Raw genomic sequence first — 27,690 nt, forward strand, 5'->3', positions numbered from 1 at the left:
TGGGCGGTACTGTTGGTGGGGAGTGAGCCTGCCTCCATTTTCCATCATCCGTCTGTTTACTTGCTTTCCCACTAGCTTACAGCCCCTCGCACCCCCAATCTCTATCCATCCGTCCGGTTCTGATCCAGATTCCGACTCATACCAGGAAAACAAAGCCGTTCACAGATCTATTTGTTTGCAGTAAGGGGCGGAGCTTGTGGCCCCGCCCAGCACATTTTCTACATCATAAATATCTTTTTCAACTTGCATTTTTTCATTTGCTCCTGAGTCATGATTTGAATAAAGAGAATCTCAGAAATGTTGTAATCTGAATGTTCTTCATGTCCACCCGGACATGTTGAAAAGAGCAGGTCTTTAACACATTTATCTCCTTCTGAGCGGAGCTGCCAGGAAACTAAACGTCTGCTGCCAAACCCAAATCGGACCGGTCAGAACAGAAGTTCTCAGAATGCTGAGCAGATGAGTTTAAGGACAGCTCAGAAACATCTGAAATATCAAACCTTTGATTCTCACATTTTCTTGTTTTTAAACAAGCTTTATTGAACATTTTGATAGACAGGAAAATATATAAATCAATACAGAAGAAAAGAAAAGAGGAGTACATTCTATGATTACATATTAAATATCACAGATTGACAGTCTTCACATCTTATTGGTTATTTGAGTGAATGATACATATAATTTAAATTCACACATGAAATCAACAAAACATGGTTTTCTACTTGAATATTTACATTTGTGGGTATGGAATTTGCCAAAACAAGACTCAGATTTAATATTAGAAAGCTGATAAGGTCTATACCTTATCAGCTTTCTTAACGTGTCCTGTAGGAAAACACATCTTTCCAAATTAGGTTAAAACAAACGTCCACCTTTTATGTATCTAATCATAAATGTTTTGCCAAAATATTTAAGACAGATTTTCCCCACAATAGTATCAGTTGGAGGATTCTCATCTTTTTAATACGAAATAACCCCGCTTCCGCCTGATGACGCTCGTCGGCTGTTGATGACGTAAGCAGCGCGACACGTGGAGTGGTTAGCATCCTGTTTGCAGCTAGCGCAGCGGTTTCGCCGCGGATTCTACCGACTCGTTGTGAACAGACCCGAGCGACATGGCCGCCGCAGGGACACCGGGCCGGAGGAGGCTCCTGAAGGAGGAGGACATGACCAAGGTGGAGTTTGAAACCAGCGAGGAGGTGGACGTCACCCCCACCTTCGACACCATGGGGCTCCGTGAGGACCTGCTCCGGGGCATCTACGCTTACGGTAGGCCGGTGGATCCTGAGGCCTCCAGGGTTCGCTCCTCATGCGAGGCCGAGTCCGCGCTGTGGTTCGGTGTCGGTCCGAGCGGGAGTCGATCGTTCTCAGTATCAAAATACATCCTAGAATCGCTGACATGGAAGCGGGGAGATCGGTCTAATCTGAACGTTGTTTCGGTGGCGGGAAGAAGAGCCTCATCTTTAGCCTTCATGCTAACATGCTAAAGCCGCGTGCGGCTGCGCAGACTAAAAACAGTTTCTGTCGTGTTAATCCGTAACTGACCAATACTAGCTTCTTAGATGTGTGTTTAAATCCTGTTACGGACACGATCTTCGATTTAGCATAAACTAAAGTCGTGATTCAGGAATTAGACGGTTCCCATCCTAAAGGAATCGCGAACACGTCCTGCGGTGACGTTAGTTTGAAGTTGGAAGTTCGACAGACTTTTAGCCCGGATTTCCAGCAGCATCAATAAATTCACGAGTGAATAAAATTGTTTTCAGCAGCTTCCAAACCATGTGACTCAACTAGATGAAATGTGCGCTGATTACAGTCCCCGCTGACCTACATCAGACATTTTTATATTAGAATGTCTAAGGCTCGCATAGGAAATCTTACCGAGGTGAAGTTAGTTGGATATTGGATATTCGACAGACTTTCGCTCTGGGCGTAGTTAGGGACCGTCAACAAATTAAAGTTTTACCATCAGCAAATAAAGGTTTTTCTTCAATAGCTTCTATGTTTTTGTGCTTAAATGGTCCTAATCACTCTAGAATATTAAAGTTAGCTCTGACCTATCGGGGTCAGCAATTAAGATTCATTTTGGATGCTTTTCCTATTTTTAATCATTTGTTTACTGTAAATTTAAACTTTTTTTTTTTTAATAGCTTGGATGATTTTATGACTAATTGATCCAAATCACTCTAGAATATTAAAGTTAACTAAGATCTATCGGGGTCAGCAATTTAGATTCATTTTGGATGCTTTTCCTGTTTTTAGTCATTTTATTACTGTAAATTTACACGTTTTTTTCAATAGCGTTCAGGTTTTCATAACTAATTGGTCCAAATCACTTTGAAATTATTGAAGTTAGATAAGATCTTTCGGGGTCAGCAATTTAGATTCACTTTTGAGGCTTTTTCTATTTTTGGTCATTTTTTTTACTGTAAATTCACGCGTTTTTCTTCAATAATTTCAGGTTTTTATGACTAATTGGTCCAAATCACTCTAGAATGTTAAAGTTAGCTAAGATCTATCGGGGTCCGCAATTTAGATTGACCTTTGATGCTTTTTCTATTTTTAATCAATTTTTTACTGTAAATGTACGCATTTTTTTTCAATAGCTTTCAGGTTTTCAAAACTAATTGATCCAAATCACTCTAGAATATTGAAGTTAACTTAGATCTATCGGGGTCAGCAATTTAGATTCACTTTGGATGCTTTTTCTGTTTTTTTTGTCAGTTTTTTACTGTAAATTTACACGTTTTTTTTCAATAGCTTTCAGGTTTTCAAAACAAATTGGTCCAAATCACTCTAAAATATTGTAGTTAAGTAAGATCTATCGGGGTCAGCTATTTATATTCAATTTGGATGCTTTTTTTTATTTTTTGTCAATTTTTTACTGTAAATTTACGCGTTTTTCTTCAATAGCTTTCAGGTTTTTATAACTAATTGATCCAAATCACTCTAAAATATTGAAGTTAACTTAGATCTATCGGGGTCAGCAATTTAGATTCACTTTGGATGTTTTTTCTATTTTTTGTTGATTTTTTTACTGTAAATTTATGTGTTTTTCTTCAATAGCTTTCATGTTTTTATGACTAATTGATCCAAATCACTCTAGAATATTGAAGTTAACTTAGATCTATCGGGGTCAGCAATTTAGATTCTCTTTGGATGCTTTTTCTGTTTTTTTGTCAATTTTTTACTATAAATTTACACGTTTTTCTTCAATAGCTTTCAGGTTTTCAAAACAAATTGGTCCAAATCACTCTAAAATATTGTAGTTAAGTAAGATCTATCGGGGTCAGCTATTTATATTCACTTTGGATGCTTTTTTTATTTTTTGTCAAGTTTTTACTGTAAATTTACACGTTTTTCTTCAATAGCTTTCAGGTTTTCATAACTAATTGGTCCAAATCACTTTGAAATTATTGAAGTTAGATAAGATCTTTCGGGTCAGCAATTTAGATTCACTTTGGATGCTTTTTCTATTTTTAATCAATTTTTTACTGTAAATTTACGCGTTTTTCTTCAATAGCTTTCAGGTTTTCAAAACTAATTGATCCAAATCACTCTAAAATATTGAAGTTAACTTAGATCTTCTATCGGGTCAGCAATTTAGATTGACCTTTGCTGCTTTTTCTATTTTTGATCATTTTTTTACTGTACATGTACGCGTTTTTTTTTCCAATAGCTTTCAGGTTTTCAAAACTAATTGGTCCAAATCACTCTAAAATGTTGAAGTTAACTCAGATCTATCAGGGTCAGCAATTTAGATTCACTTTGGGTGCTTTTTATATTTTTAGTCATGTTTTTTACCGTAAATTTACACATTTTTTTTCAATAGCTTTCAGGTTTTTATCCGTAATTGGTCCTAATTTTGAACTCTTCCCGGTATTAGTTAAAGCCTTAAAAATATTACTCAGTAAGCCATACTATCCCATGTCTAATAACCTTTAAGCTATTGTACCAAAGAAGTTAAAAAATATGTACACTGAAAATATTTTTTTCAATAAGTTATTACATCCAAAGTGAATCTAAATTGCTGACCCTATTAGGTCTTAGTGAACCTTAATATTTTAGAGTCATTTGCGTAAATGCGTAAATTTACAGTAAAAAAATGACTAAAAAAGGAAAAGGCATTCAAAGTGAATCTAAATTGCTGACCCCAATAGATCTAATCAAACTTTAATATTTTAGAGTGATTTGGATCAATTAGTCATAAAAACCTAAAAGCTATTGAAGAAAAACGTGTAAATTTACAGTAAAAAATTGACAAAAAACAGAAAAAGCATCCAAAGTGAATCTAAATTGCTGACCCCCATAGATCTAAGTTAACTTCAATTTTCTAGAGTGATTTGGACCAATTAGTTTTGAAAACCTGAAAGCTATTGAAAAAAAACGCGTAAATTTACAGTAAAAAATTGATTAAAAATAGAAAAAGCATCAAAGGTCAATCTAAATTGCTGACCCCGATAGATCTAATCAAACTTTATTATTTTAGAGTGATTTGGATCAATTAGTTATGAAAGCCTGAACGCTATTGAAGAAAAACGTGTACATTTACAGTAAAAAAATGACAAAAAATAGGAAAAAACATCCAAAGTGAATCTAAATTGCTGACCTCGATAGATCTCATCTAACTTAAAAATTTTAGAGTGATTTGGTTCAATTAGTTAGAAAATCATGGAGGCTATTGAAGAAAAACGCGTAAATTTACAGTAAAAAATTGACAAAAAATAGAAAAAGCCTCCAAAGTGAATCTAAATTGCTGACCCCGATAGATCTGAGTTAACTTCAACATTTTAGAGTGATTTGGACCAATTAGTTTTGAAAACCTGAAAGCTATTGAAAAAAAACGCGTACATTTACAGTAAAAAAAATGATTAAAAATAGAAAAAGCAGCAAAGGTCAATCTAAATTGCTGACCCCGATAGATCTAATCAAACTTTAATATTCTAGAGTGATTTGGATCAATTAGTCATAAAATCATCCAAGCTATTGAAGAAAAAGGCGTAAATTTACAGTACAAAATTGACCAAAAATAGAAAAAGCATCCAAAGTGAATCTTAATTGCTGACCCCGATAGGTCAGAGCTAACTTTAATATTCTAGAGTGATTAGGACCATTTAAGTATAAAAACATAGAAGCTATTGAAGAAAAACCTTTATTTGCTGATGGTAAAACTTTAATTTGTTGACGGTCCCTAACTACGCCCAGAGCGAAAGTCTGTCGAATATCCAATGTCCAACTAACTTCACCTCGGTGGAAATCTTGCAATTTACTTCCGAACATCCAACCTAAAACTAACTTCAATGCAGTGAACATTTTACAACTTAACGATTTTACCAAAATGATTTATGAAAAACAGGAAAGCTTGAGTTTAAATATTTAACTTTAATTTGATGTAACTGTTCTTCTAGAATCACAGGGTAACACAGACATGGATATGAATGTTAATACATTTTCCTCCGAACAACTTTCTTCTGGTTTGAACTGAAATATGAAAAAGTGAATAACTCCATAATAAGTACTCTAAATGGATTGCGGCAGACAGAATCAATCAAGTATTGAATCTATAATAATAGCTATGTGACTAAAATCTTTACATTCACTCGACTGATCTAATCATGTCACTGGAAATGACTTAAAGAGACTTATAGAATCGTATAAAGATCATTCAGATAGGTCAGAAAATTAGAGATTCATGGTGTTTTTGTTTGTGACCTCAAGCAAAGATGAGAGTTCAAAGTATCATAACGTTCTCATTATTTGTGGAATCAAAGACGAGGAGGTACCATTGCAAAGCTAGTCAAAAGAACCACAAAAATACATGTGAAATCAGTATTTTATTCCACGACTTTACGCTCTGAAATATCGTGTATAATACACGCTTTTTGCGTGCATATGATACGCAATGGTAGAGAATGGGTTGCGCCGGCGTACAATATACACACTTTTTAGGTTTCGTTTTGATCATGTGGTCAGAAATCCTCCGGCTCTTTTCTAAATGACGTCGTTCCCGGTTAAGGTTAGGATTACGGTTATGGTTAGGGTTAGAAAAGCAATTTGTTTGTGGGGCTGTCTGTGATGCTCACGCCTCCACCAGGGGACGTGTCAAACGTGGAGAACACATTTAACACGTTTAGGACCGCGCGTATTATATGCACTCAAAACCCGTTTTTGGCGTATATTATACACGGTATTTCCCAAATTGTGACATATGTACGCATTTTACTGAGACTGGGCCGCGTTCTCTGGCTGCAGCTCGATGTCCAGCGGAGCTCACGATGAATATGCCGGCAGACAGACCGCTATGCTGGGGTTGGATCACGCTTAAACCTCCAGAACATTTAAAACGTCCCCCGGTGCGCTTGCTGTTCGGAACGTCGGGGGACGCGGCACCGGACCCGAGCCGGTACCACCAGACGTGGTACTGGACGCGAACCGTAGCCGGGTTAGGGTGCAGGAGCTCTCCAGGTCCTAGCGCTGGCCGGTTTTAGCTAGCAGCTCGGTGGTTGGAGACCCGCCCGTGATCTAGTGAGAGCAGCCGGTGAGTTAGAGGGCGGGACGCCCGCGCGCGGTATGGAAAGGCACGTATGAGAAAATCCATGGTTAATGCGTCAAAAAAATTGTCGGCGTCAAGCACATGTCAGATTAACGCGTTTTTAACGCGACAAATCTGACAGCCCTAGAAATATGTTATCTAAAAGTGATGCTGAAAATCTCATCCATGCATTTGTTACGTCTAGACTGGATTACTGTAACTCTTTACTAATAGTCCGAAAAGTTCTTTAAAAAGTTTTCAGCTTGTCCAGAATGCAGCAGCAAGATTGTTAGCAGGAACTAGTAGAAGAGAACACATCACTCCGGTGTTAGCTTCTCTCCAGTTGAATCCAGGATCAAGTTCAAAATCCTCCTGTTAACCTATAAGGCTCTGAATGGTGTGGCCCCATCCTAAATTAGAGATCTCATAGTCCTCCTGCTCGTGGACTACACTTCTGCTTCATCTGTGGACTTCATCATCACTCGTCCTTGAGCTTTATCTGAATGAACTCTTCTAGATACGTAGTTGTAGAAGCTAATCTTTCTTTAACTGTTCTGGTATCTCCTGTCCGTCCTGGGATGGGATCTCTCCCTCATGTGGGAATCCCTAAGGTTTCTTCTTTTTTCCTGTCTCAGGTTTTTTAGGAGTTTTTCCTTACTGGGAGGGAGGGTCTAAGGGCAGGGATAACCAGTTTATTTGGTCTAGTTTAGTCTTCAGCAATTGTTCATATTTTATGACTAATTTTCTGCATCTTTAAAATTACCTGCATGAAGCCTAAAGAGGCAAATTTTCTTTGGGATTTTGGGCTATAGAAATAAAATTGTATTGAGTTGAATCTGACGTGGAAGAGCAGCTTCCCTCACGTCTTTGGCCCCATCAGTTTGAGGCGCCTCAGAAGTTCTCAGAATGGGTTTTTACAGCTGGAATGAGGACGGGCAGAACTTCACTGGGTTCTGGTTCTGTTGCAGGCTTCGAGAAGCCGTCGGCCATTCAGCAGAGAGCCATTAAGCAGATCATCAAAGGCCGAGACGTCATCGCTCAGTAAGTCTAGACCGCAGACTCGTGTTGGTGCTCTGGTCCTCCGTGCTGTAACATGTGACCTGTGCTGCATTCAGGTCCCAGTCTGGAACAGGAAAAACGGCTACTTTCTGTATTTCAGTCCTGCAGTGCCTCGACATCCAGGTGAGTTGTTGCTGCTCTTGTTTCCTGTGCAGACTGGTCAGAACCGATCTGAAGCTCTGCTGTCTGCAGGTCCGGGAGACCCAGGCTCTGATTCTGGCTCCAACCAGAGAGCTGGCAGGACAGATTCAGAAGGTAGCCCCGCCTCCGCGTTCAGCCATGCTCGTGCGGTGGAGTCTGCGGTGTCAGTGACGGTGCTCTGTGCAGGTGCTGCTGGCTCTGGGAGACTACATGAACGTGCAGTGTCACGCCTGCATCGGAGGAACCAACGTCGGCGAGGACATCCGTAAGCTGGACTACGGCCAGCACGTGGTGGCTGGGACTCCGGGACGGGTTTTTGGTGAGTTAGCGGTGAGTCTCATAACACTAGTGCCAAAGACAGGAACACTGACTGTGTCTCGCTCCAGACATGATCCGCCGCCGCAGTCTCAGGACCAGAGCCATCAAGATGCTGGTGCTGGATGAAGCAGATGAGATGCTGAACAAAGGTGAGCTCCTCTGTGCTTACTGTGCCAGCTGTCAGAGCTGAAAGCTGCTGGTCATCTGACTCAGTCCAACCCCTCTAGTTTAGTGTTGAAAGAGCAGGAAGGGGGTGTGGTCTGAGCTTCGTTCCAGCGGTCATGTTGGAGGACTGGAAGACGGCGTTGGTTTGGTCGACGTACTGAGCAGGAGGATCACCATTCCCTCTTTAGATGTTCAGCAGGAAGAGGAAACGTTCTTAGTGAAGGTTTAGGAAGGAACCTCCAGCAGGATCCAACTCCTGTGAAATCTGAGAGGACAACAAAGAAACTCACCTGGAACGCTGGGTTTAGGTCAAGGCGGATTAGGTCAAGGCGGTTTAGGTCAAGGCGGTTTAGGTCAAGGCGGTTTAGGTCAAGGCGGTTCAGGTCAAGGCGGTTTAGGTCAAGGCGGTTCAGGTCGAGGCGTTACGTAATGGTCGCAGTAATACGACTGAAGTCAAAGATATTATTTAAAGGGATGCTCAGATCTAGGGCTGTGGATCATTGCTTAAGCGGCGATCCGATTCACGAATCACACCACGATTCTTACTTTTTAATATAATGATTATTGCTATGTGTATTTTTATTTACTGGATGGATGAAAATTGAAATTATTTGTATCAAATCATCACCATTTATACCTTTATTTAGAACAGGAGATCAGAATCAACAAAACTGATAAAAAACACAAAGATTCAGGTAGAAATTTTCTGAAATTTTAAACTTTTTTTGTCAATCTTCTGGTTAAGTTCAGCAGCAACATAAACAACATACATTTTTTTTAATCACTACTGTTTTGGATCATTTAACAACAAAACCTGAAAATGTTCTCCACAGTTTTCTATCCTCAAGAGTTCTTCATTTTACGTTCAGAGCTTGTATGAAAAAAGTCTGAGTCCTGTTGATCACATCTACCTCTCAGCAGTGCGAGGCTAAAGCTCCGATGTTAAAGCTAATTCATTTTTTCAGAAGTTCTGTTTGTGAGCGGAACTTCAGTCTCCACTTTTGAATGAAGAAAAACTCTCGCTAGTTTTACTTTGAAAACCAGCAGCTTCACCGTCACGAAGATGTGTTTACTTCTGTGGCGGTACCGCGGCTCTTTCAGCTTTGTTTTAGTTCGTAAACTTAAAATCCTACATTAATCTGACTGATGGCTCTATGCTGCATGACATACATCGTCCCCAGATAATATTTTGATAATATTTTACTACACTTCACTATATTTATAAAGATCGCGAATCGGCGATCTTGGAATTTTCGAGAGCAGATTGCAAGTACTCGAGAACCCGGATAATTGTTCCAGCCCTATTCAGGTCATCAGTGAACAGTTGAGACAGTTTGCACAAAAATCCCAACAGGAGTCCCTTAACCCTTCCGCTCTCTTTGGGGTCCAGATGACTCCACCCACATATTGATGTGTGATTCCTTCCATCAAATGTGGACAAAGGTGGACAGGATTTTATGTCTGCAATGGACATTAGTGAAAATCAAAGATAAAATAAAGGTCAGTGGACTGTCTGGTGGGGTCCAGATGACCCCACTTTTAATGTAAACAAGCCAAGTAGAGCGGAAGGGCTAAAACGGTTCAGATCAGAGGATCAGATTTCTTTCTGAACTGTTGAATTGTAGGCCCGATCTGAATACTCCCCTCCTCCCTTCCCCTTAGCCCTACCCCTTGATTTATAGTAACAGTTGGTCATGTCCAAAATTACTTTTTAAGTTTCACCCTCCAAACATAGGGATCCAAAGTCCACTATCGCGAGAGTAAACCTCGCCGCAGTAAGAAGCGCTTTCTTTCCTTTGGTGCGCTCTGAACCACAGAAGTATACATTCAAATGTGAGTAAACGTTATAAAACTGTTGTTATGTTTATTCAAGCGCTGGAAGCTCCGCGCTAATGCTAGCGGACCGGTGATATTGATGACATAATTTAACGAAACTCACGTCCGAAATATTAGGCCTGATCCGAATACTCCCCTTCTCCCTCCCCCTCAGCCCTCCCCCTTGATTTGGAGTGGCAGTAGAAGTCAAAGTCGTGTCCCGAATTATTATTTTTTAAGTTTCACACTCCGAACAGAGAGGTCCAAAGTCCGCTATCGCGAGAGTAAACCGCATCGCGCGAAGAATCTCTTTTCTTCTCTTTGGTGCGCTCTGAACCACAGAAGTTTACATTCAAATGTAAGTAATGACTTTATGTAGTAGTGTGACCTTTTTAAAGTTATAAAACCGCTGTTGTTGTGGATATTAAACCGCTGGAAGCGCCGCGCTAATGCTAGCAGACCGGCGATGTTGATGACGTCATTGAATGGAAGTCACGTTTGAAATATTAGACACTATTTTTTCATCACCCTCCGTTTGGAGCTAAAATAATTGATTTGGAGGGCCACTCCAGACGAGATAACATACGGATCCTCAATCTAAAAGAATCCGTGGAAGGCAAGGATCCCGTGGCGTTCTTTGAGAAGTTTATTCCCAAACTGGTGGGACTATCCGTCACCTCCGTGACCATCATTAGAGTGGACAGAATCTCCGGACCGCCCGCAGATGCTCGACCGCAGCCAGTCATCATCAAACTCCACTACTCCAAAGATGTGGCGGCGATCCTCTCAGCTGCTCGGACGGCGAAGGAGCTGAAACACGATGGCCGACAGCTTTGCATCCTACCAGAAATCCCGCCTGCCGTTCGCGCCTGTCGCCGGGCGTTTAACCCCGTCTGCGTGGAGCTGATAAAGAGGAATATCCGCTTCCGGATGGGCTATCCTGCTGTGTTGTCCTTCAAGATTAATGGAGCTCTGAAGATGTTCAGAGACCCGGAGAGCGCAAAATCCTTCCTGCAGGGTAACATCTAGCCTTCTAAGTCCGTGTACACTTGTAATATTGGCACTTTATTTTATCAGCAGACTGACAGACAATACTAAATGCACCTAGCATTTATTGTAACTATTCCATGTTTAATAATACAGAATCTGTTTTGAGTTTAAATGTTTATCTATTTTTCTGTCTGGCAGTTCTTCCCAAAAAAGGATGTTTACTTACTTGACCAAATTTTAGTCAGTAAAATATTTCTAGTGGAAGTACAAATTAGGTGGGTTTTTATTATACTGGTCTACAACTAATGCTAATTTTAAATGATAGGACTTTTTTCTCTCTCTCTCTCTTTATGCTTATCCTAGCATTAATGGCATCAGAGCAAGGAGTAGTAATTTTAGTTTTTCTCGCTTCTTTACTTTGAGTGTAGCCTCTCATTCAGTGGTAGAAGATACACCAGCTGATTTTTTTTTTCTCACCCATTTTTTCAGGGTGGAGGTAGATTGTTTTTTTTTTACTTCTCCTGAATCTACCAAATTTCTTTTTGAATTTTTTATGTGTTGCCATAGTTTAAATGGTATATTGTATGTTCTGTCCAGAGAATGGAATATCGTATTTCTCAGTTGTGTCACAACTTTACTCTTTTACCTTAAGATTACCAATATCTTACATATGTTTCTCTTTTTAACACAATGACTGACAGACCCACTTTAAATTTCTTTAGTCTTAATGTAAGAGGACTAAACAACCCCACCAAACGGGCAGCTGTTCTAGATTTTTTACGCAAAAAAGGTGCACAAGTAATTATGTTGCAGGAAACTCACTTAATTGAGGCTGACATACATCGCCTCGCCAAGAAATTGTTTAAGGTGATTGCACATTCCTCTGCCTCTAACAAGTCCAAAGGGGTGGGAATTATTTGTGGACGGAATTTAAATTTTAAATTAAGAGATGTTTGTCTGGGGCTGCACGGTGGCGCAGTGGTTAGCGCTCTTGCCTCACAGCGAGAAGGCCCCGGTTCGAATCCCGGCTGGGACCTTTCTGTGTGGAGTTTGCATGTTCTCCCCGTGCATGCGTGGGTTTTCACCGGGGACTCCGGCTTCCTCCCACCGTCCAAAAACATGCTTCATAGGTTAATTGGTGACTCTAAATTGCCCCTAGGTGTGAATGTGAGAGTGGATGGGTGTGTGATTGAGGCCCTGTGACAGACTGGCGACCTGTCCAGGGTGAACCCCGCCTTCGCCCTTCAGTAGCCGGGATAGGCTCCGGCACCCCCGTGACCCCGAAAGGGACTAAGCGGTCAAGAAGATGGATGGAGATGTTTGTCTGATGACATGGGTAGAATTGCCATTGCTAAAGTGCACATTGAAAATGGAAATATTGCTTTGGTTTCTGCCTACGCCCCCAATAGCTTTGAAAAATTGTTTTTTGACCATTTAAATAAAGCACTCCTGGATATCACAGGCTTTGGATTTATCATAGGGGCAGACTTCAATGCCGTTTTGGATCTTACACTAGATAGATCTGGAAAAACAGCCACTTTAGAACGGGAGAGGGCATCTAAAACTCTACAAGATTTCAAAGAAAATTTGGGATTGGAAGACTTATGGCGCTTACTAAATGTTTTAGATTTTACCCATCTATCACCAAGACACAAATCTTTTTTAAGAATAGATTATATTTTTTTCATCAAAAAACCTTTTTTATAAGGTTTATGAGGCAACTCAGCAATTAGTATCTCTGTCAGATCACAAAGCAGTTACTGTCTTGGTGTCTATTTCTGGTTCTCTATCCAAAGCGGTTCAACACTGCACTACGCCGTGATGAAGCCTTTAAACAACAATTCCTGTGTGAACTCAACGGATTTATTAATATCAATAGTGGATCAGTCAAGGTCCCAAGGATCCTGTGGGATGCATTGAAGGGTTTTATAAGGAACAATGTTACACTATATTCGTCTAACCAAAGAAAAGCTAACACAGCTAAATTTCTGGCTCTTGAAAGTAGGCTTTCAGCTTTAAATGCCAGACTACAGCTACATTTTAATCAAACTATTGCCACTCAATATGAATTAGTGAAGAAAGAGATTAATGCCATTCTCAAACGTCGGGCTGAGTTCCTCATACATAGAACTAGACAATCATGTTATTTTAATGGCTCTAAACCCAGTCATTTACTTACCCTTAGACTAAAGGCAAATGAACAGTTTATAGATAACCTCAATCAGAGGAAAGGATGACACCATCTTAACCGAACCTCCTCAGATAAATCACGTTTTCTGTGATTTTTATATGGAACTTCAGAGGTGACCTATGACAAAACTATGGTGGATAACTTTCTAAATGGTATTGAGCTGAGTCAACTTACATCTGAGGACCTTACAAACTTGAGTAAGCCCATCACTTTGAATGAGCTCAAGCTTTTGGACAGGACTTAACATTTATTAATATAGTTAAAATATTGTATCTTATCCCCACTGCTATGGTTCTTACAGGTACATCCTGCTCTTCATTATTCAACATTTCTAGGGGTACCAGACAAGGTTTCCCCTTGAGTCCCCTGCTCTTTGCACGTTCACTGGTACTCAAACGATTCTATTGTGTGACAGTATTACTCCTATTACACTTCATGGAACCAAACATTATGTCTCCCTGTATGCAAATGACATTCTCTTTTACACTGGAAACGCACAACAGTCTATAACTAAGATTTGGTCAATTTTCAAAAATGTTGGTAATATTCTGGATATAAAATGCATTGGTCAAAGTCAGCCCTGTTGCCCTTAAATGACTCCATGAGGGTGATGTCACCTCCACTTGATATTCCTATAGTCCAAAAATTAAGTATTTGGGCATTGATATTTCTGCATCTTTAAAAACCATTATAGGCGATAATTTTGGAAATGCTTTTACAAAGATTTCTCACAACTTAGTTAACTGGTCTACACTACCTATATCACTGAGGGCTCGTATAGCTATAGTTGGAATGAATGTGCAGCCGCGTATCAACTTCATAAGCTCTATGCTAACCTTACCCCCACCAGCTCAGTTTTGGGACAGATTGCAGCTGTCAATACCAAAATTTATCTGGAACGGTAAGCGCTCCCGGCTCAAGTTATCAACAATACAGATAGAACGATCTCATGGCGGTCTATCTCTTCCCAACTTTAGGTTATATCATCAAGCTTTTACACTGCGGCCTCTGACTCATTGGTTTAAAACCAGTCCAGCGGTAGCATGGCATAATTTAGAAGAAAATCTAGTCGCACCCTACAGACTAGATCGGGGGGCGGCAACCTGCGGCTCCGGAGCCACATGCGGCTCTTTAAGCACCCCCTTGCGGCTCATTGGCGCTTTTTCAAAAATGTTTGAAAATGATAAAAAATGTTAGAAGGAAATATATTGTAGCGATTTGGGTGGGAGCAGAACTAAGCAGATGGCTGGCAGGTTTGAATCCAGAGATCACTTGTGTCCCATACATTGCACGAAACCGTACACGCAGGCCATGTAAATCAGTTGGTGTCAACATTGTGACCACCATTTATTTACCAGTACGGAACCACAGAACAGCCGACACTGTGAGGAGCCTCACTCATACACACACCACTCTCACTCATGGTGCCGGTAAAACACTCAAGTCCCATAATGCAACACAAGAACAGACACTAACTCCACCCACTAACAAGGAACTATTTCTAAATTAACAGTCAGGCTGCCACAATATTTTTGTTTTAATACGATTTCTGTAGGAGGACAAACATGACACAAACATCCTTTACGTTTTCCAGTTGTTGTGAGATGGGTGTAGATGCTTCCACGCCGTCTGAGTCAGCGCACAGCAGAATTCCTGCCCGTGCGTCTGGAGCGCACGTGAGCGCACGTTGCTACGCGGGTTTTGAAGTCGGGTCACGAGCTCCACGTACAAATCGGCACGCATTGAGCGCGCTGAATCTTCAATCCGGTTCAAGATTTCCACGCACAGTCGCGGCAGCTCAGAGCTGTAACTGTGCGTGGAAATCTTGAACCGGATTGAAGATTCAGCGCGGGAGCTGCTTGTGGGCGGAGTCTGCTTCAAAGCACAGAAGTACCAAACGTGATCACGAAGGAGAAATGAATCATTACGGTTTGTGTCCGGTCAGGTTAATATGACACCAAGATGAGATGAGCGCTAATGAACAGTAGAAGAAGAATAGAAGAAGAATCTCCTCCCCGCCACTGCGTGCGTGACCGCGCTGCTCCGGTGTGGATACCACCTGCTGAGCGCGGCGATGTGCAGGTCTCATCCACCGGCCGCGTGCGGTGCGTGGCGGGGAGGAGATTGTCCTTCTATTGTATTTTTACTGTTCATTAGCGCTCATCTGCATCTACAACAGGGAGAACCGAAAGTAAAAGTGTTGAAAATCCCCCAAATCTTTCTGAAGACTTTTGTTTTCACAACTCTGTCCTTTTAAATGTCTGACTATAAGACTCACGCGCGCTCCAGACTTGGAGGGCAGGAATTTAGGTGTGCACGCGCTTATATTGACTCTTCATTGAAAGTTTTGATTGACGCGGCCAGTGTGGAAGCACCTTAAAGGTGCACCTTACATTTTTGTGTTTTTTTTCAAATCCTCTAAATAAAAATGACATCAAAAATCGTATTTCTTTATTGCATTTCTTTAATTTCATCAAAGCAATGAAACAAACTGTAATTCATTCATATTGTAGTGATGGTCTCACGCTGGGCTTGCTGTCGGTCTGGCAGCGCAAGGAATTGTGGGTTACCCGTTCTTTTGCCTGTCTGACTGGAATTGGATTTAAGTTTGGGTTTTCCTCAATGTGTTTTGTTGTCTGACTGTTGAACATTTATGATTTTGTCCTGTTATGTTTGAATTCTTCCTGCACCTGGAGTGAGAATGAGGGAGAGACTGATCAGGACCCCCTCTCGTTGTGTCATTGAGGGATGTCAAAATAAAAGCTCAAATGTTCGTTTTGAGGCTATTCAGCTTTTGTCAGGTAGTATGACACTGCAATGTCTCACCAACTTGTCATGAGGCCAAAAATGAAGCTTATATGACACGAGGACACGCAGCAGGAGAAATAATTGTTTATTCGACACATTCTCCATGTGTTACTTACAGTGTAAGCCGTTTCAATTTATGCGGCTCCAGACATATTTGTTTTTTATTGTATTGGTCCAAAGTGGCTCTTTCAACACTTTGGGTTGCCGACCCCTGGACTAGATGAAGTGATTTTTGCAAACATGTCTAAAACAATACAACATAAGGTTTGGACCAATCGTGTCTTACGCAATCACAACTTGGAAAACAGCTAAAAAGGCATCTGCCATATTAAACCGATGGAACTCACTTACACCCATATTTAATAATCATAATTTATTAATCAAGTCCCTATCAGAGCTGCCAATTGCAAAGAGTGGTTTGACAAGAGTTCGATCTTTGGGAAAGGTGTTTGGAAACAAAGAACTGTACATTTGAAGAACTCTCTCTGCAGTTTCATCTACGACGTTCAACTTTCTTCTTTTATTTACAGCTGCGAACTGCAATGAAAACATGGTGTACCATGGCAATCACCCCTTGTAGAACACCCATTTTTAAAGCTTTTGAGTGACAATCATGGAGGCAGACGAATTGCTTCAAAACTATACAATCACTTTTTAAGAATCTCTTCCCTCCCACTGAAGCTAGATCTGCTGTGGCGTTGAGATATTAAAGACCTTGACTCTAATTTGGACTGGGATAACATTTGGGATACAGTTAAGCAGTCACCTAGAAACCCAGATCACCAACAAATTCACTTTAACTTCATTCACAGAACATATATGACACCATGCAGACTATGTAAGTTTACACTTTGCCCCTCGTGGGCAATTGGAACTTTTTACCACATGACCTGGGAATGCGCCGGAGTGGCACAGTTTTGGATGATGGTGACAAATAATCTTTCTATTTTATTGCAAATTTATGTTCCTCTTTCTTCTTCTTTGTTACTTCTGAATAACCTTAAACAGTTAAAAATTAATAAGCTGAAGAAGCATCTTTCTCGCTGGTTTAACAGATGCAAAAAGATGATTGCAACCAGATGGAAGCAGCGGCCCCTTCTCACTTGGAGACAGCAGCTGCTCTCAGCTATTGATATTGGGTATCTTGAAGTACCATGGAGCTCATGAGGAAACAATCAAGATGTGGACCGATACGATTTTGAACAGGGCGTGTTCAAGGCGCCTTCGTAAGCCAGCGAAGCCAGAAAATAGGTACTGCGCTGGCTTCAAGCCGCCTTCAGGACTACAAAACAATGCATTGTGGGAAATGGTGTCCTGAAGATTCTTGTAGTTCGATGTGACGCTGATCAGGAATAACTGGTGCTAAATGAAGGACATCGGTGTATTTTTTTAGTCTTTCTGGAAGGTAGTGAATCACTGATAAAAAAAAGATTTTAAATAATCTGTGGTTATGTGTGTTACTGTTGTTTTCAAAATTAACTTTAATATCTATTTTATTTATTTACTTGGGACAGTGCATACGAAATTCATCTAGGAGCTATTTTTTCATCTGCTTCACTCTGACAGATGTTAAAAATAATATGAAAGGCATAACAGCACAGATCATACTAGGAGGAGTGGAATATGAAGATTCAACCAAATGTTGAGGACAACCCCCAACTCCTTGATCTCGTACAGTCTCGTCGTTCACCTTCATCTCAGGCGCCTTTCTCCGCCCCCTCCTGCAGCAGCTTAGTCTCGCCGACGATGGAGGCGAGGCGCCAGGGGATCTCAAACACACTTATTGTCTGGTGGTCATGTGACCGCCTGGTGGTCATGTGACCGCCTGGTGGTCATGTGACCGCCTGGTGGTCACACTCGCTGTCTTGTCTTGTTTAGGATTCAAGGAGCAGATCTACGATGTGTACCGCTACCTGCCTCCTGCCACGCAGGTGGTGCTGATCAGCGCCACGCTGCCACACGAGATTCTGGAGATGACCAATAAGTTCATGACCGACCCGATCCGTATTCTGGTCAAACGGTGAGTTCCAGGTGAGCTCTGAGAGCGCCGACCTGGCGGCAGCGAGTGACGTGTCGTCTGTCTGCCGCAGTGATGAGCTGACCCTGGAGGGGATCAAGCAGTTCTTCGTGGCTGTGGAGAGGGAGGAGTGGAAGTTCGACACTCTGTGTGACCTGTACGACACTCTGACCATCACACAGGCCGTCATCTTCTGCAACACCAAAAGAAAGGTTGGTGCCCCCACCCGGCTCACACCAAGTCCAGGACAGACCGGCAGACGGTCTGCATCCAGGAGCCTGAGCCAGCTGCAGTCATGAAGACTCCAGAGTTCGGGAGTCGCTTCTCCGGAAGAACAAAATGTCCAGAAAGAGGCTCCAGCTAAAACTCTTCGTTCTCTGATCATCCACAGCTCCCTCCCAGGAAATAGTCTCATCCTAGTTCTGTTTCATTAGCAGTGGCTCAGCCTTTTAACAGAACTTTTTGTTTACTAACAGAATGATCACTGTCTGGGTTGTAAACAGAACAGGTTCACTTCCATTTTAGTATGAAAACATCTGGAGCACCACCCACCAACAGGAACTAGAAGCAATGCTTTGTGGGTAATAGATTCAGCCTGTGTTGCAGGTGGACTGGCTGACGGAGAAGATGAGAGAGGCTAACTTCACCGTGTCGTCCATGCACGGAGACATGCCTCAGAAGGAACGAGAGTCCATTATGAAGGAGTTCCGGTCTGGAGCCAGGTGACCTTTGACCCCTTATCCTTAAATCCCTGAAGAGAATTCTGTTTGGAGTTCCAGAAGTCCATCAGTGAAGTTGTTTTTGATAAAACTACCACATGATGTTACCTTACTGGCTCTTCCTGTTCGTGTCGCAGTCGTGTCCTGATTTCTACCGACGTCTGGGCTCGAGGTTTGGACGTCCCGCAGGTGTCACTGATCATCAACTACGATCTGCCCAACAACAGAGAGCTCTACATCCACAGGTACGCACGTCACACCTGTTTTCAGGTGGTTTTAATAAAACAAAGGTTTCTACAATTGTGTTTGTGGAATCGTGCTCCAGGATTGGTCGCTCTGGTCGCTACGGCAGAAAGGGCGTGGCCATCAACTTTGTTAAGAATGATGACATCAGGATCCTGCGAGACATTGAGCAGTACTACTCCACCCAGATCGACGAGATGCCCATGAACGGTAAGAGCTTAAACATCCCATGATGCACTGCAATCTTCGGTCCTTTGGTTCTCTAAAGGTGCATTCACACCCAACGATTCGCGCGGCCAGTTTCAGTGTTAGGTCTGTGGCACAGAAGTGAACTGAAGTCCTTCAGCGATGAGAACGGCGATTTGAGCAGCAAGGTGTGAATCAGGCGGCGCAGCCAAAATGTAAATATCTGAAGTTTGACAGGTCGCCGTGTCGCATCAGCCAATCAGGAACTCAGCTTTGGTGACGTGGCGTTTTCAGTGACTCGATTAGCAGTTAGGATACTAATCAGTGAGTGTTTTGGTCCTGAACCTTATCTCATTCCTCAACCCGCTGGGCTGCACGGTGGCGCAGTGGTTAGCGCTCTTGCCTCACAGCGAGAAGGCCCCGGTTCGACTCCCGGCTGGGACCTTTCTGTGTGGAGTTTGCATGTTCTCCCCGTGCATGTGTGGGTTTTCACCGGGGACTCCGGCTTCCTCCCACCGTCCAAAAACATGCTTCATAGGTTCATTGGTGACTCTACATTGTCCCTAGGTGTGAATGTGAGAGTGAATGTGTGTGATTGAGGCCCTGAGACAGACTGGAGACCTGTCCAGGGTGAACCCCGCCTTCGCCCTTCAGTAGCCGGGATAGGCTCCAGCACCCCCGCGACCCCGAATGGGACGAAGCGGTCAGGAAGATGATGAATGAATAGCGATGTTTTGTTTAGAACTGTTAACAGATAAACCTGCTCTCTCAACATTCATGCACTGTGACATGCACTGACGCTCCATGTTAGGCTGATAGCTCCTCCCACGCCCACCTGCGGCGAGCAGTTCAGTGTGAACGCACCTCAATGTTGGATGACAGCAGATGTCAAACCTCAGCCAGATGACTGACTCCGCCCTTCAACAGTTAAGGGGCGGGACTTCTGTCTAGGTTTAGATTTCTGTTGTTTCTCTCCTGCCGGTGTGTTAAAGTGGTGTAGATGTTGAAAACACCTGGAGGCCTTACCTGGTCGTTCAGGTGTAACTTCACTGAACAGGATGTTTCATTTGTTGAACCGAAGTCACATGATGCAGTAAATGTATTCATTTGTTCCTGTCTCTACAGTGGCTGATCTGATCTAACATGGATGACCTGGAGGCCCCGCCCCTTTTTCCTCAGTTTTTACCTTTTTCTGTAGTAATACTGCCTGTGCAGTGACAGTTGTTTTGTAAATAAAGTTGTTTTTGTTCAACATTTCTCAGGTTGGTGATGCGCCGTTTCATTGTTTAGATGCAATAATCCACAGACGACAAGAATTTGTTTAAACAACTTTAATTTCTATATTTATTTGTACAAACCAGTAAAAGTGAATATCTGGATTTAAAGGAGAAGCCCAAAAAAACTAACAGACCGGTTTAAACTGGAACTGAATCGTTTAAATCAAACTGGTTTGAACTGGGAAAGAATTGTTTAAGTGAAACAGGTTAGAACAGGTTAGGGGCGGCCGTGGTGCAGTGGTAGAGCAGTCGACTTCTGATCAGAAGTGAGCGGGTTCGACTCCGCCTTGCCCGCCCATGTGTCGAAGTGTCCTTGGGCAAGACACTGAACCCCGAATTCCCTCTGGTGGGAGGTTGGCGCCAGTGTTCGGCAGCGGAGCCACCACCAGTGTGTGAATGTGTGAATGGGTGAATGGGTCTGTGACTGTGAAGCGCTTTGGGCCTCGAAGGAGGGTAGAAAGCGCTATACAAGTATACGCCATTTACCATAGAACTACGTCTGACAAAACTTGTTTAGATCAAACTGGTATAAACCAGACAAGAACAGAATTGTTTAAATTAAACTGCTTTAAACTTGGTCAGAATTGTTTAAATCAAACCGGTTTAAACTGGAGCAGACGTACAGAATCATTTAAATCAAACCGGTTTAAGTCTGTCCCGGCGGATCAACCGGCTGAAACGGTTCCTCTTGGCTGAAGTGTGAAGATTGATCACTGCAGACGTCAGACCATCAGATACAAACCTTCAGTCCAGACTGAGCATGTGCAGAGATTGGAGGCAGGACCAAAGACGGACCGCCTCCTGCCACACTACTTAATCACATCCTGCATAGTATTACTAAGAACACAACATAAAGCAGTACGACAGTAACAGGAAGTGATGTCAGCATTCAGACGAGATCAGATGAGACTTCCTGGATCCTGATCCGGTCGGAGCGCCAGAAGCCGTTCACCAGGAGTGGACGGGGAGAACACGATTCCAGCAGCAGTGGGAGGGGCCTATAGGTGTCTCCGGATGAACCAGATCTCATTGCGGCGCTGAGGCACTCCGGGGTTTTCGTAAACGGCCACCATGTAGTGGTCCTGGTGGATGTGGTCGTCCAGGCCCAGCGCCTCCCACAGGAGGCTGATCTGACGGCCCACCGTCACTTCTGTGGTCGTCCCGAGGAAGGGTCTGTTGGCCAATCAGAGAGCAGGGCGGGATTAGAGCACTGCCAAAGATCGCACAAAGCAAGAAGACATTTGCTCCGGCTATCAGCTGCTGGACACGGCCAGGAAAACCGGGAAAAGTTTGGAAACGGAAAACCTGATTTCCAGGTCCTTGACAAGTTCTAAAAGAAATAACAGCTGTACAGTTCTAGAAAAGTCCTGGGAATTTTGTGCAGATAATGTTTGGATGTGAAAAAAGTTTAAACTGCAGCAGATGTTCACACTCCCGCTCAGCAGGTCCAGTTCTCATCCGATCAGCGCACGGCGCCTTCAGACAGGAATCATGAGAAATACTACCAAATGCCGGAAAATGTACCGAACCCTGACCCAGAAAGACCCGGACCAGAACCAAGCCGAATGCAGACTTCCCTTCGACATGAGCGGCGTGTGAGGTCGGCTGGTGGGCCTAGCACGCCGAACGCCACGAGGCCAGTCGGTCAGAGTTTGTTAAAACAGGTAGAGATGATGTCACTGCAGTGACCCCCGTTCATGCGGCGGCTGCAGCTTCAACGCCACGGCAGACCTGGTGATCAAACTGAGCGATGAAGTCTCACGACTGATAAATGGCAGAAGTTCATCTTCTCTAGAGAATGTTCCCCGACAGCCAGACTGATGGACTCAACACGGATACTTTCTGCGGCGGTTTCCTGTTTCTGAAGCTCTTCTGTTTCCTCCGATGGGGAGGCGGGGCTTATCTGGTAGATTTATGGTGTCGCATTAATCCTGATTGATTCATTACAGATCCATTATTGTTCACATTAATCTCCTTTTTAATCCATAATGATGTACAGGATAATGTCTGTTAGCATCAGTTGAAGGTCTGACCGCGTCAGACTGTTACTTCTGTCAAGTCTTTCATTTCTGATAATCCACACCTCAGAGCGCATTATCCTACTTATACCATTATATCCATTAAAAGTACTTTAATCTTATTTTAAATTATTTTCTTACAAAAAATGAACCGTCTGATTCGCAGTACGACGCGTTGTTGAAAAACAACTACAGGCCTTCCGCTCTCCTTGGCTTGTTTCCATTAAAAGTGGGGTCATCTGGACCCCACCAGACAGTGGAAGGGTTAACTAGAAGTAAACAAATCTTCATGTCTGTGAAGCTTCCTGTTTTCAAAATAAAACGAGCGAGAGCTTTTGTTTCATCCTCTCACTGACATTACATGAATGAGCTTCAACACCTGAGCTTTAGCTCCAGTGTTCATGTAGTAACCAACATAAACATGACTTCAGCGGATCCTGAAGGTGAGAATCGCTGACATGCTGCACAGCTGAAGGATGTCATCAACACGAATCTGCTGATTCTGTCACAGAAAAAAACTATTTTTATCATATGGACCAAATGTAATGATTAGATCGTCAAAAGCTCAAATCGACAAACACTATTTCTTTCTTTGTGTTTTCATCAGTTTTGTCGATGAATGAATTTCCCCCCGGGGATTAATAAAGTATATTTGATTGATTTGATCCGGATCTCCTGGTCTAAACGTATAAATGTCAGTGATTTAGTAATAATTTCCATTTCCATACGTCCAGTAAACAGACAAACATGATATTAAACAGTAAGAATCGTGGTTCGATTCGTGACTTGAATCTGCAGAGGGCGCTGTGGCTCTCCTGTCTGGATTCATGTGTCTACTGCAGAGGAGGTTGTGTTTGTTCTGGCTTCATCCAGACTGAAGCTGGATCACACAGAACCGGGCCTGGTCTGGTCCAGACCCTCAGATGGAGCGATGTTCTCCACACTTCCTGTTTCTTGATGACGGATCCCGTCAGTCCTGATGCTGCGGCACCGTCTCACCTGGCGATGACTCGGATCGGACCGCGGTGGAGGACGGCGATGTCGGGGTCGGAGGGCCGGGGGGGGCTGCTCTGCAGGCCGCCGGGCAGGAACATGGCGGTCTCCACCTCTTTGTGGAAGGTGCGCCCGTCTTCCGCCACGCGGATGCTGTTGACCACCGGCACCGTCATGCCCAGGTACCGGCCTGGAAGACACCAGAACTGCCTCCTTTAAACTGAACAGGTATCCAAACACCTGCTGCTCGGTGGGCGGGGCCTACCTGCAGAGTTCTCCTTACAGATGAAACGCATCAGCTTCATGAAGCCCATGGAGATGCTCTGCTCGTACAGAGACTCTGAGCGGGTCACACAGGCCCAGTGCCCGGCCGGGTAGACCCGCTCCTCGAACTGCAGCGCCCCCATCTGGACCCACAGAGAACACAGCCAGCCCGGCTCAGGTCCTGGTTCTGTCCAAAGACCTCTAATGTCTCTGTGTTTTTAATTTCCAGAAACCAACAAAAACAAAAGATCTGCACCAGAAAGTAAATAAAGAACAAAACGCTTTGAGTGGGACGATTCTCGCACGACGAGACGGATTCTGATGCTGAGATATGAGAATAAAACGGAAGTTTAGGAGTTCTTAACCAAAATCCAACAATCTAAATAAACCTGTTGATCTGAAATATTATGAATACGATCATAGACTATCATACATGTTAGCAGATGTGAGTCTAGGATCATAGACCAACCTTCATGATTGTATGTTTGTCTTTGATAGAATAACAATTGTGTTTGACAGAATCATCAAACAATAATAAACCAGGAGACCTCTGTGTCTTTATTTAACTATATCCTACTTTGTGTTTTTCAAAATAAACTGTTGGTTCTTCCAGCTGTATTGTAAGTTCCAGCATGATCCACTATAATATAAATATTGATCCCAGACTGACAAAGAAATGTGTTCAACTGTTCTGTTTCCTTAGAATCCAATAACGAGTTTATGAGAGTTTCTGCATTAAACAGTTTTGTAAATGCAAAAGCTGCAGCACAAAGGAGCAGATTTCATGCAGACAAAAGCATGCAGCGCAGACGCTCCTGTCTGCAGGATAGCATGCAGCGCAGACGCTAGCGCAGACGCTCCTGTCTGCAGGATAGCATGCAGCGCAGACGCTCCTGTCTGCAGACTCCCAGGTCTACCTGCACACCTGTTCCTGCTGAAATCTCCTCAGATTCCTGAGTGGGCCGTCTGGTTCTGGACTCACCTTCTCGTGCTGAGAGATGACATCATAGGGGAGGCGTTCCCTCTGCTGGCTGTTCCTGGTCATTTCCTGGATGGGTCCAGTCATTTCTGTGGACAAGAACAGATCAACTTTGAACAGGTGGGGATGATGATGTCATCAAGGTAACCAGACCGAGCAAGTCATCCATCCTGCCAGTCCTCCTGTTCTGCATTAGCCCCTCCCCCTCACCTGGAGGAACAGCCACATGGTGAGTGCTGGCCACAGCCTGCCACTGAGCGAGCAGCCGGTCACTGTCCTCCTCACCCATTGGTTCAGGATTATCTGTGATGTCATCGGTCACCTCCTCGTCGTCCAACGCCTCCAGGTCTTCCAGCGAGATCAAAGCCATGGCTGCAGGTGAAGGAGACAGGTACACTCAGGCAAACGGCACTTCCTGTTTCATCTCACCTGAGAGCTGCTTCAGGTCAGAACACTGCTGCTCTGCTGATTGGCTGAGAGCTGAGGGACAAACGTGATGTCATGTTGGTGTGTGTGTGTGTGGGGGGGGGGGGGGTCTCTCCATCTAAGTTTATTGCAGATCAAACTGCAGAACTCAACAAACAGGAAAACGTTCTGGAAACGCCACTCTGTCAAAATAAAAGCCTGTGAGATCCGCTCCTGTTCAGGACTTTTATTATGAAAGCAGGGCAGACGTTTTATTTTGGAAACTTTAGGAACACAGAACTTTGCCCCCCACCTGGATCCGGATCAAGTCTGGTTCATTAGAAACAAATCCTGATTCAATATCAGAATAAATGGTAAATGGCGTATACTTGTATAGCGCCCTCTACCCTCCTCCGAGCGCTTCACATTCACATTCACACACTGGTGGTGGCTCCGCTGCCGAACACTGGTGCCAACCTCCCACCAGAGGCAATTCGGGGTTCAGTGTCTTGCCCAAGGACACTTCGACACATGGGCGGGCAAGGTGGGAGTCGAACCCGCTCACTTCTAATCAGGAGTCGACCGCCCTACCACTGCACCACGGCCGCTTCAAACAGATCACTTCAATGTGAACCAGAGTTCTTCCTGATGTGGACCGGTCCGATTCGTGTGGACCGGTCCGATTCGTGTGGACCGGTCCGGCTCATGTGGACCGCTCCGATTCGTGTGGACCGGTCCGGCTCGTGTGGACCGGTCCGGCTCGTGTGGACCGGTCCGATTCGTGTGGACCGGTCCGATTCGTGTGGACCGGTCCGATTCGTGTGGACCGGTCCGATTCATGTGGACCGGTCCGGCTCATGTGGACCGGTCCGATTCGTGTGGACCGGTCCGGCTCGTGTGGACCAGTCCGATTCGTGTGGAGCGGTCCGATTCATGTGGACCCGTCCGATTTGTGTGGAGCGGTCCGATTCGTGTGGAGCGGTCCGATTCATGTGGACCCGTCCGATTTGTGTGGACCGGTCCGATTCGTGTGGAGCGGTCCGATTCATGTGGACCCGTCCAATTCGTGTGGACCGCTCCGATTCGTGTGGACCCGTCCGATTCGTGTGGACCGCTCCGATTCGTGTGGACCGGTCCGATTCATGTGGACCAGTCCGGCTCGTGAGGACTGGTCCGGTTGGTGTGAGTTTCCAGAGTAAATGTCTGTACCGTCTTTGTGAATTCTCTCTGAGTTCTGGACGGTTCTGGACATGATTTCAGTCACAAACTGGACTCACTCAGGCTGCCCGAGGACGTCACTTCTGGCGGTTCTGGTGACGACTTGGACTAGAACTTTACAACTTAAATTTTTGGTGAAGTTTCCTCTCATGAAAGCAAACAAACTGCTAAACCTTTTCTGGATTTTCTGCAGAACCGAACAGAACATCTGATTGTTCTCATCTGGATCCAACCCAGCTCACCTGGGTTCTGGTGTCACCTGTCCGTCCTGGGGTAGGATCTCTCCCTCATGTGGGAATCCCTAAGAATTCTTCTTTTTTCCTGAACCAGGTGTTTTTAGGAGTTTTTCTTACCGGGAGAGTCTAAGGACGATAATCCGTTTATTTAGTCTGTTTAGTTGTTAACTGTCGTTTATATTATTTGAGTTTCTGCTTCAACCCCAATGAGGGAATTGATTTGTGATGTTGGGATATATAAATAAAACTGAATTGAATTGGACCACACAAGGTTCTGAAGAGTTAAGTTCAGACCAAACTGCAGCTAGTTCCGGTTCTGTAGGACGGATGGGTTCAGCTCTCGGCCTTCTCACGTTTGTTGTTTATAAATAAAACCTTCAACCGGAACTGCGGCTCGGTTCCGATCAGTTAGGAACCACAAAGTCTGCTCGTTCTCCGGGACCGGACCCGCTCCGTTAGTATCGAGAGGCCGTGGATGGTTGCCGGAACCGCCAGAACCCCAAAGTCCATCCGGAGCAGAACCGCGCAGGTTCCGCGCGCGCAGCTAACCTCGGCGGTGTTCGCAGAGACAAAGTGGCTCGGAACCGAACCTTGAGAACATCCGGTGCGGAAATAGGCAGCCTGCTTTACCTGGTTCCGTTTGTGGTTCTGGTCCGGGTCGGAGTCGCAGGCTGAGACACAATGACCTCTGCTGCTTCTCTGCTTCCGGTGCGCGGGACGGGGTCTGGTTTTTCAAAATAAAAGAAACGACCGTTCCAGTGGAAAACTGCGGTCAGGTGAGCCGCTGTTCGTGTTTCCGCGGTCAAATCAGCCCTCATTGGGTTTATCCTGCGAGTTTCATACCAGACTTACGGTAGCATGTCCGTGCTCGCTGGAAATCCTGGAGACTCTTTAGAAAACATGATATTTCTACTCCTCATAAATCCAATCACATTACTTATTATGCTTATGATATTTATTACAAAAAAACTGTGCTTTACTTTTGTTTAAATCAATCTCAAAATCTCTTGTATTGCTGAAATAAAATGGGTTAATTTTGGCTGTGAATTAATCCCAATCATCAATGTATTTCATTATAAATCCGTCACAGACCTACTTAGTCCTCAATAGAAACTT

At 43.8% G+C, this 27,690-nt stretch overlaps 2 protein-coding genes across 2 annotated transcripts; one reads left to right on the top strand and one right to left on the bottom strand.

The window, feature by feature from the left end:
* The first annotated feature begins 995 nt into the window (after positions 1–995).
* eif4a3 (eukaryotic translation initiation factor 4A3) lies at positions 996–20,441 on the top strand. The gene is made up of 12 exons (XM_024267376.2): positions 996–1,269; positions 7,501–7,573; positions 7,648–7,714; positions 7,784–7,846; positions 7,919–8,051; positions 8,119–8,199; positions 17,898–18,039; positions 18,110–18,248; positions 18,643–18,758; positions 18,893–19,000; positions 19,081–19,208; positions 20,310–20,441. Exons 1-12 carry the CDS (start codon positions 1,116–1,118, stop codon positions 20,324–20,326), a joined length of 1,221 nt encoding a protein of 406 aa, XP_024123144.1. The 5' UTR covers positions 996–1,115; the 3' UTR covers positions 20,327–20,441.
* A 604-nt stretch (positions 20,442–21,045) lies between these two features.
* On the bottom strand, positions 21,046–25,087 carry soul4 (heme-binding protein soul4; the record flags this gene model as incomplete). The annotated part of the gene is given in 5 exon segments (XM_024267379.1): positions 21,046–21,634; positions 23,479–23,662; positions 23,738–23,879; positions 24,719–24,804; positions 24,926–25,087. Coding segments are annotated over 5 exon segments (749 nt in total), but the record flags the coding sequence as incomplete, so codon positions are not given.
* Positions 25,088–27,690: the final 2,603 nt, after the last annotated feature.

Source organism: Oryzias melastigma, linkage group LG18 (genome assembly GCF_002922805.2).
Source record: "Oryzias melastigma strain HK-1 linkage group LG18, ASM292280v2, whole genome shotgun sequence".
NCBI classification, from domain to species: domain Eukaryota; kingdom Metazoa; phylum Chordata; class Actinopteri; order Beloniformes; family Adrianichthyidae; genus Oryzias; species Oryzias melastigma.

What these genes read in the sequence shown, in the direction of transcription:
- eif4a3 (XM_024267376.2), top strand. Translation starts at nt 1,116, where the DNA reads ATGGCCGCCGCAGGGACACCGGGCCGGAGGAGGCTCCTGAAGGAGGAG. An exon ending in AGATGAGATGCTGAACAAAG is followed by an intron (nt 8,200 to 17,897) that starts GTGAGCTCCTCT and finishes TGTCTTGTTTAG; the next exon opens with GATTCAAGGAGCAGATCTAC. An exon ending in GAGTTCCGGTCTGGAGCCAG is followed by an intron (nt 18,759 to 18,892) that starts GTGACCTTTGAC and finishes TTCGTGTCGCAG; the next exon opens with TCGTGTCCTGATTTCTACCG.